The sequence below is a fragment of the Vicia villosa genome, linkage group LG3, assembly GCF_029867415.1.
Source record: "Vicia villosa cultivar HV-30 ecotype Madison, WI linkage group LG3, Vvil1.0, whole genome shotgun sequence".
NCBI lineage: Eukaryota > Viridiplantae > Streptophyta > Magnoliopsida > Fabales > Fabaceae > Vicia > Vicia villosa.
The window spans coordinates 91,129,482-91,139,995 of NC_081182.1; the positions used below are offsets into that span (position 1 = coordinate 91,129,482).

General features: G+C 36.0%; 1 protein-coding gene across 1 annotated transcript; it reads left to right on the top strand.

The window, feature by feature from the left end:
• The first annotated feature begins 1,168 nt into the window (after positions 1–1,168).
• Positions 1,169–1,798, top strand: LOC131658539 (agamous-like MADS-box protein AGL80). The gene has a single exon (XM_058927822.1). It carries the CDS (start codon positions 1,169–1,171, stop codon positions 1,796–1,798), a length of 630 nt encoding a protein of 209 aa, XP_058783805.1.
• Positions 1,799–10,514: the final 8,716 nt, after the last annotated feature.

Sequence of the window (10,514 nt, forward strand, 5' to 3'; positions counted from 1 at the left end):
ATGAATCTTAATTAAACCATAGCTGAATATATATATATATATATATATATATATATATATATATATATATATATATATATATATATATATATATATATATATATATATATATATATATATTTTTAGAATTTGAGATTTATGGATCTTAGTTAAACCATAGCTGAATGTATATATTTTTTTAATTTTAGAAATATATCAACTACGGATTTACCTGCAAATTTGAAAATACTCAAGGATTTTCCTGCAAAAATATTTATAATATTACCTATGAATTTGAAATTCCTGACATTTTACCTGCAAAAATATCTGCGATATTACATGTGGATATACAGTCATAACAAAACAATCTACAAAATTACGACGATTCCAATTGACAGGATATCACATTCACGACAGTTTTAAACCGTCGCAAATAAGGAAAATAAGAAACAAAGGCATATTCACGACTGTTATTAACCGTCGCCATTTCTAATTTACGTAAGTTCCAACCTGTCGTGAACTAGCGCTACAGTTGGTGTGATGGTTTTGGCAACCGTCCGTGACGCTGCTTCAAGCGTCTAGATTGTAAATTGTGGCGGTTTTAACGGTCGTAATTCGCAAATATAACTATCGCAATCTGTAAATTTTCTTATAGTGATCGTAATTATAACTCTGATTAGTTCTAACGTTAATGTCAATTATGATGCGTACTGGAAATATACTTCTGATTTTGAAGGACATTTTTAGAATTTCGCGTGGTGCGCTAGAAAAACATGGAGTAGAATAAAAATTTCCATATCTCCTAAAATTTTATAAACACACACTTTATATGTAACCCAACAATGAAATTGTCCATGTGCTGAATTTGAGAAATAATGATGCGGATATTCTGTAGGTCCCAGTGTAGATGAATATAGTATAAAATATCAAAACATATTATGTATCTACGTACATGAATCTAGAGATTTAGATTCTAGAAACATCCTTGCATAAATGTTAAAAATTAAATGTCATAAAGATGCATTTTACCGTTGGAAAAAATGCCAGTTGGAAGATAAAGACGCATGCATCTAACCGCGTACGTTTATGGAATATGGTGTATATATACAACACATTTTTCTGAAAACCCAAATCACAACAACTTTTCTTCATTTTCTCTATCAATTTTCATCTTTTTCTTGTCAAAACCATGACTACAAAAAAGCTGAAGCTTGCTTTCATTGAGAAGGATATCGCAAGGAAATTAGCATACAAGAATAGGAAGAATAGTTTAGTGAAGAAGGTTGAGGAACTTACAACCCTTTGCGGTATCGATGCATGTGCCATTATTTATGGCCCCTACGATCCTCAACCTGAGATCTGGCCATCGCCGTCCGGAGTACAAAATGTGATTTCGAAGTTCAAGACAGCGTCTGAGTATGAACAAAGGAAAAAGATGGTAAATCAAGAGAGTTTTCTGAAAGAAAGGATTTCGAAGGCAGAAAAGCAACTTAATAAGCAATGGAGGGACAACAAAGAAAAGGAGACAACAATGCTCATATTTCAATGTCTTAATGCTGGGGGGATCGTGCCAAACGACAGCTCGGTGGCTGGTTTGAATGATCTTGCTTTGATGATTGATAAGAATCTGATGGAGATTGGCAGAAGGATAGAAATAAGTGATAGCAACAGTAATATTCATCAGAGCCAAGGTGAAAATCAAATCACAACCGCTCAATTTGATCCGCCACTGCCACTACTACAACCACCACCGCCACCACCACCAACAGTGTCTGATGTTGATGAAGTTGAAATGATGAGTAGGTTGGGATGGCTATGAATTAGAATGACATCATGTTTATGGACATGATGATGAATGGTGGTGCCCTTGAAACAATCCCATTTGGTTATGATGCCAATCTTAACAATGAATTTTGACATTAAATGATTGAATTGGATCAATTAGAATAAAAACTAAGACCCGTGGAAGAGAACATGGAAGGCTCTGTGGTACAGATTTGAAATCTTCGGCTTAAACTCCTAACCTTAGGGTTAGGGGCCTTGGTTTTGGATCTAGTATTAACGGTTTTCGCGTTCTCCTCTAGTTTGAGTTTCATTCTTTGTTGTGTTTTACAGAGAGTTCTTTTCTTCTCTGAGTGGTGTTACAGTTTAGTTTTGCTTTGTGTGTATTGCGGTGTTAATCTTCTTTGCTTTCAGTGTTGTCCTTATGGAGAACCGATGGCATAAGGTTAAAGGAGGTGGTAGGAGAGTGGTGAAATGGGACATTGCAAGAGACGTTAGGAGAAAATCGGCCTTGGGCTCTAGGTCATCCTCCTTTTTTGTTACTGAGTTTGGTGATAAATGGAAAGCCCAAGACTTGTTCTTTGAATTTAAGGAGTTGGGAGAGATTGAGGAGGTGGTCATTCCTCCGAGAAGGGATAAACATGGAAGAAGGTTTGGTTTTGTTCGATTTTTTAACGTTAATGATGAGGAGCTGTTGGCAACGAAGTTGGACAATATTATTCTTGAAGGAAGGAAAATCTTTGCAAATTTGCCAAGATTCAGGAGAACCAATGGTGATCAGGGTAAGGTCTTTAAAAAGGTTGTTTCGAAGTCGCATGATGATGTTGTAGGAGCTAAGTTTGTGGCTCGGAATAGATCAAACTTGGAAGCAAGAAGGGGTCTGTTATCATATGCAGAGATTTTGCAAAATAATCATGGTGAAGTTGGTTTGAGAAGTGTTGAGAAATCTTCTAAACAGCTGGTATTTTCTACGAACCAAGAAGATAAATCCAGGTACCTCAAGGCGTTCGCAGGTAGGCTGAGGGAGCCTGGGAGTATGGTTGATCTTAAAAAGTTGTTTCTGGAAGAAGGGATTTTTTCGATCAGGGTAACCAGTTTGGGGCCAAATTTGTGTCTGTTGGAGGATCTGATAGGTGGTGAGGTAGAAGTGTTCATAGAGGAGAGAAGAAGGTGGTGGGAGCTATGGTTCTCTTCTATAAAACCTTGGGAACCTTCAGATATAGATACAGAAAGATTAGTCTGGTTGAGGATTTGGGGTGTACCATGCCACGCATGGGGCGACACTTGTTTTTCGTTAATAACAGAATCAATAGGTGTATTCATCAAGAGTGATGAAAGAACGAATCTCAAATCAAGGATGGATGAAGCTAGAGTCTGCATCAAAACCAATAGTAAGGAAAGAGTAGAGGAAGTGATTAATTTGAAGATTGATGGTTTGAGCTTTGAAATTAGATTAATGGAGGATTATCAACAGTGCTACAGTTCTGTTGCATTGAAAAGTCCATTGGGCGAGTCGGATTCAGAAGAGTCTTTGTTGGAGGAAGATATGTCGTACGGTGAGGAGGCAGACGGTGAGAACCAGAATAGGTCTGTAGAGTTGGACAATATCGAGGAAGTTGAAGGATCGGTGGGAAAGAGATTCTGTAAAAAGTCAAATCCTTTAGGTGTCAGCCTAGTTGAGACAAATGAGAAGGTTATAAGCCAGGCTAGTAACGAAAAGGGGTTTTTTGACCATGCTGGAACAGGAAATGGGGAGGATATCGAGGCAATTAATAAGTTGGCATTAAATGCAGATGGTGTGAATTGCTCCTGTAGCGTTGTAGGTGAATCCTCAGAACATGTGGGACCAACGGATAATGAAAAGGGTGATTTTTTTTCAAATACAAGTGGGCCTAACTCTGATCAGGTTAATGGGCCTCTTATATTTGATGAAGTTTGCAGAACAGTGTGTCAAAAGGGTCCTCTTAATAAACTTTCGGTGGGCCCTAAGTTGAAAACAAGGAAGGAGATTAAAAAGACAAAATTGGTGGCGAATCTGGGAGAAAAAGTTTCCGTCTCTGCTTCTTATTACGCGTGCATTGCTCTTAGGATGGCAAACTCGAAAGAAGGTGGCGACAGAAAAGACTTTTCAGAACGAGGGTCGGATCCCATTTCTTCAGGTGAGCCATCCCTTTGTTCTTCTACTGCCGATTCCGATATTGTTAGATGCAATAGACGTATGAACAGTAATTCTGAGGTAGGACTGAAGGTTTGGAAATCAATTGCCAATCTCGGTCTTGTTAGTCATAAGGAAGATGGGTTCAATGAGGGTTTAATCAATGCTATGGAGAAAAGGGATAAGGAAGGGTTGAGGTATTTGAAGGAGTCCAAAAATTGTCTATAATGAATTTGTTATCATATAACATTAGAGGGGGTGGGGCTCTTTCTAAGAGAAAAAGAGTCAATTTTCTAATTCGTGCAAATAATATTGATGTGTGCTTTGTGCAAGAGACAAAATTATCTGTGTTTGATGAGTCTTTGGCGGAGGATTTTTGGGGTAGTAAGGATGTTGAGTGGACGGCAAGCAATTCGTTAGGGGCTTCGGGAGGAATGGTGATTCTTTGGAGGGAAGACAATTTCTTTGTCAATTATAGTTTTCGTGATAAAGGTTATGTGGGGATTAACATTTCTTGGAAGGGTGAGGTGTACAATTTGGTCAATGTCTATGCCGCTTGTAATAGGGCGGATAGGATTTGTTTATGGGAGTCAATCTTATCTAGAAAGAAAATGAGAAGTCATGAGGAATGGTGTGTGGTGGGAGATTTTAATGAGGTCCTGAGAAGGGAAGAGAGAATTGGAGAGGGGGGTTATAGGAGTAGTAAAGGTATGGTGGAGTTCCGAAGTTTTGTTGACCAAATGGATCTTGTTGATATTAATTGTGTTGGTGGGAAGTACACTTGGTTCAAAGACAATGGGAAGGCTATGAGTAGATTAGATAGATTCTTATTGTCGAAGAATATGATAGAGAAGTGGGAGGTGGTTGACCAAAGGATTGATAAAAGAGATATATCGGATCATGCCCCTATTCGTCTTAATGTGGGGAAAATTGATTGGGGGCCAAAAGCTTTTTGCTTTAACAATACTTGGTTTAAGCATGAAGACTTTAAATCCTTTGTTGAAAACGAATGGAAGAAGTTGAATGTTAAAGGAAGGGGGGATTATATTCTCTTTGAAAAATTGAAGTTGTTAAAGAATAGTCTTAGGGTGTGGAACAAGGAGGTGTTTGGTTGGATTGATCTAAAGGTGGAAGAAGCTAGGGAGAAGATTAATGATCTTGATAAGGAGATTGAGATGAACATGGGGGGTGATATTGATGACGGTGTTAGTAGTAGAAGAATGGCAACCAAAGACTTTTGGGATGGTTTGAATTTGAAAGAAAGTATGATTAGGTTGAAATCTCGGAATCTTTGGTTGAAGGAAGGAGATAAGAATTCTAAATTCTTTCATAATTCTTTGAAGGAGAGACATAGGAGGAAAGCTTTAACTTCCTTGGAGGGTGAATCCGGGAGAGTTGAAGGTGTCGATAATAGTAAAGAAGAAGTTAGAAGGTACTTCTCCGAGTTCTTTAAGGAGGAGGATAGTGTAAGACCAACGCCGGATGGTCTTAATTTTAATAGATTGGAAGAAGGAGATGTGATGTGGTTGGAAAGATGTTTCTCGGAAGAGGAAATTAAAGAGGCGGTGTGGTCTTGTGATGGTAATAAAAGCCCCGGTCCGGATGGCTATTCTTTAGAGTTCTTTAAATCAAATTGGGAGGTGGTGAAGAATGATGTTTTTCTTTTTGTTAAGGACTTCTTTGATAGGGCTAAACTCATCAAAGCTTGTACGTCATCTTTCATCACTCTAGTTCCTAAAGTGACGAATCCTCAAGCTTTGCATGAATTTAGACCGATTTGTTTGGTTGGAAGTTTGTATAAGATCTTGGCTAAGTTATTAGCGTCTAGGCTAAAGATTGTGGTTGGTAAACTTGTTTCTAGTAACCAAACGGCTTTTATAGAAGGAAGGAATATAGCGGATGGGGTGTTAGTGGTTAATGAGGTGTTGGATTTTGCCATAAGAGAGAGAAGAAATTGTGTGGTTTTGAAAGTCGATTTTGAAAAGGCTTATGATAGAATAAGTTGGAGTTTTGTGAGACATATCTTTAAGAGAATGGGGTTTGGAGCCCGGTGGATGAGATGGATGGAGTGTTGCATATTTAATAATTCTATGTCCGTTCTTGTAAATGGGAGTGCAACAAAAGAGTTTAAGGTGGAGAGAGGCCTTAGGCAAGGTGATCCTTTGTCTCCGTTTGTGTTTGTTTTAGTGATGGAGGCTCTAACGGCGTTGTTGAAGAAATCTAAGGAAATTGGTGAGTTTCGGGGTTTTAGCTTAAACAATGGTGTTGAGGTTGACTTACTACAATTTGCGGATGATACGGTTATTATAGCCAAAGGAGATATCGCGAATCTTTGGAGTATGAAAACTATTCTTAGAGGGTTTGAGTTGTTGTTAGGGTCCCGTATTAATTTTCATAAGAGTAATCTTTATGGAATTAATGTGGGGGATTGGTTCTTGGAAGCGGCTTCTACTTTTTTATGTTGTCAAGTGGGATCTCTTCCGTTCAAATTTCTAGGGGTTAGGGTAGGGGACAATCCAAGGAAATTATCTATGTGGAAGGACCTTTTAGCGATGCTTAGAAAAAGACTTAATGTTTGGAGAGGTAAATATCTTAATTTGGCGGGAAGGGTGGTGTTGTTAAACTCGGTTCTTAGCTCTATTCCGATTTTTTCGCTCTCTTTTTACAAAGCTCCCAAGAAGGTGTTGAATGAGATTAAATCTATTCAAAGCAAATTCCTATGGGGAGGAATTGATCTCAAAAAATCTATTAATTGGGTGAGATGGGATACGGTGTGTAAATCTCGGAAAGAAGGGGGATTGGGAGTTAAAAATGTAGAGTTAATGAATGTGGCTTTGCTAAGTAAATGGAAGTGGCGTATTTTAACGGAAAAGAAGGCGGTGTGGAAAGAATTGTTAGAATCAAGATATGGCAATATGAAGTTTAAGGTGTTAATAGGAGATGTTTCCGTTTTATCTAATAAGGATTCCTTTTGGTGGAGAGATTTAATTATCTCGGATAATTATGAGAAGCTTCTATTTGATCATTTCACAGGTGCAATTAATTGTAAAATAGGTAGTGGTGACCACACCCCTTTGTGGTATGCGAATTGGGCGGACAAATGTTCTTTGATGGAAGGCTTCCCCGATTTATTTATTTTGTCTGATAACCATTTGCAAACTGTCAATAATGCAGGTGTTATTGAGGAAGGAAGATGGAGTTGGGATTTTGATAAGTGGTTTGGAGTAGGGACTGATATAGCGGCAGTAGCGAAACTGATTTTTAACGATCATAGGCCTGTGCATGGGGTGGAGGAATTTTCGGACAGCAACCATACTGCTGGGCCGGACAGCAGCCATGGTGGTGCAGCAGCGGCTGGGCTGTCGGATTCTCGGCCAGATCTTGTGGGGGCTGTTTCGGCGGTCAGCGTTCTTGCTGTCGGCGAGGGCAGCGCTGCGGCTATGGTTCAAGGTGATGGGCAGCCTTGGTTAGATGCTCTAAAGCGTTTGGTGCTTATTCTGCAGAGCACGGAGGTGCAAGTTTTTAAAGAGGATTCTTTCTCTTGGTCTTTGACTTCGAATGGTATTTTTTCGGTGAAGTCGTGCTATGATCGTTTTATGGCAATCCTTTCCGGAAACCCAATGGAGGCAATTAAGGTTAAAGCTTTGTCTCATCTTTGGAAGTGTTTAGCCCCATCTAGAATTTTATTTTTTGGTTGGAGATTTATCCTTGATAGAATAGCTACTAGAGATCAATTGGTGAGAAGGGGTATTATGCAAGAAGGTAATGATTCTTTATGTGCTCTTTGTTTGTTGGAGGAGGAATCTATTGAGCACTTATCTTATTATTGTAGAGTTACTTCTAGCATTTGGAGAAGAGTTTACATGTGGCTAGACTTAGCGGAGTTTATGATTATTGAGGATTTTGTGGCTTTCTTCCTTAATTGTGATAAAATCATTTGGTTGAATAAGAGGGCGATAGTGGCAATAGTTTGGCTTGCTACGGTTTGGTCTATATGGCTAAAGCGTAATGCGGTGATTTTTAAGCAAGAATCTTTTAGTTTTTCCGAATGTATGTCGGAGATAGTTTCAAATTCATGGTATTGGCTTTGTAACTCTTATAAGAAGGTGAACCTTTGTAATTACTACTATTGGAATATTCTACCTCTTGAGTGTTTTGAGAGGTAGGAGCTTTCCGTTTTGTCTCGGGTTGGAGCATCCCTTTTGCTCCTTATAATTCCATCGCTTGTTTAAAAAAACAATGAATTTTGACCTAGTTACTGTCTTGAATTTTGTGTTTTATTTTTATGTATGTGAAGATAGAATCATTGGTCATTCTATTGTGTGTGCTTTACTACTTTCAATACTTTCGCACTACCATTGATCTTAAATATTAACAATTAAATTTATTTATAAAAAAAATGATTTATCTCATATACATTGATTATGAAAGAACGAATGAAAGAGTTGTGAAAGTTGAGTGTTGTCATACCCCAAATTTGTCCGTCCCGGTTCAAAAATCATATAATTTGGTTTTACAAAAATCTTTGGTTTATTTATATTTTTTTTATATTAAAATTTGTTTAGTTAATTTACTAACAATTTTGGGCTTTAAATTTCGTTGGCTTATTTACTAATATTTTGGGGTTCTAAATTTCTTTGGTTTATTTACAATAATAACATTTTGGATTTTATAAATCACTTTGGTTTATTTACGCTAACGTCTGGGTTTTTTAATTTCTTTGGTTTATTTACACTAACATCTTGGTTTTTTAATATCTTTGGTTTATTTACACTAATATTTTGGATTTATATTTATTAAAAAAATACATAATAGTTTATTTAAAGTTATTTATATTTTTTAAATAGCAAATACTTGTTTGCACTTCATATACTTTTAACTGGCTTTTATACTGAATAATTAATATAGCCCAATTGGTAAAGGAGCAAAGCTTTTTAACATAAAGTCACGGGTTCAAATCCCACAAGTGACATATTTTCTTCTATTTTTACTAATTTTCTTTCCTTTTTTAGCATATCAAATTTTGGGCTTTTAGATATGGGTTATTTCTCTTTTGGGAGTTTTAACCTAATTTCCACTTTATAAATAGGAATCTTGGGAATCCTATTGAGGGAGAGAATATTTGGTTTTACGTACAATTTTTTCAAAACACTTTCTTTCAAATTCTTTTTTCTACGCTTTTATTCTTTCATATTAAAGGTTTGTCTGCGTTGACTGAACAGACAATCGCCGACAAACCTTTTCCTTTTTATTGAAAACTTTTTTAAAACCTTTTTATCAAAGATCCTATGTTTGTAGGGGCCAATGATTTCATATGAGGCCCCCCTTTCTTTTCAATTTGGTTTTGGTTTTGGCCGATGATTTCTCATGAGGCTTCCCTCTTCAAAAATCTTTTTTATTAAAATTTTTATTTTGGCCAATGATGATATCTGAGGCCTCCCCTTTTTCAAAATGATTTTCTAATATTTTTGGCCAATGATTTTGTTTGAGGCCCTTTTTTTAAAAGGTTTATTTTGACCAATGATGACACTTGAGGCTATTTTGGCCAATGATGACACTTGAGGCTATTTGCCCAATTTTAAGTATTTTTTAAAACCTAAAGGCTAAATGGGTCCCCTTATACAAGGGAGGCAAAGGGTGCCTAACACCTTCCCTTTGCCTAATCTACCTACTTACCCAAAATCTATCTACCTACTTACCCAAAATCTCATTTTTTTTAAGGTTTCTCACTTGCCTAAAACAAGTAGTGGGTGGCGCTCGTTTAAACGTAAATTTTTAAAGCAGGTTGCTACAGGGCGACTCTGCTGGGGACTTTTTTTTTAAAATTAGGTTTACCCTAATTTAATCTTTAGGTTTTTTTCATTATTTTGGATTTTGCTACTATTTTTTTTTTGTTTTATTGTCTCTATTTTTTTTCCATATTTCTTTATTCACGATCCATTATTATTATTTATTATCTCCTAACATCTTATATGTGAATTATTGCTACTAACATTTATATTATTATTATTGTTAATTATTAACTATTATTAACAATTTTATTATTATTTATCATCATCTAACATTTTATATTATTGTGAATTATTAATTATTGCTACTAACATTTTATATTATTGTTATTAATATTTTATATTATTCTTAATTATTAGCTATTTCTAGCAATTTTATTATTATCGTCTATTATTATTATTATTATTATTATTATTATTATTATTAATTCTTAAAAATTTTCATATTATTATTATTATTGTCTATTATTATTATTATTATTATTATTATTATTATTAATTCTTACAATTATTATTTTCAATTTTGCTAATTTTTGAGCTGTGATAATCTCTAACAATTTTCCAAACGTTCGTCATTACACCATTCCATTTTCATGAAGATATTTTCATAATACTAACACATACACATTCGCCTTTCACTGATCCATCTAACAACCTCCACACCTTCTTCAAACATAACAAAACCGAGCCACCCACCAACATCTAACATCATATAAATATAACACCATCAAACAAAACCTTTTACTATGTATGTAACCATAAACCTTAAACAACCTTCTTCATTCTCACAAAAATCAAAATCATACAAT

Excerpts from the sequence above, each read along its gene's own strand:
- LOC131658539 (XM_058927822.1), top strand. The coding sequence starts at position 1,169 with ATGACTACAAAAAAGCTGAAGCTTGCTTTCATTGAGAAGGATATCGCA.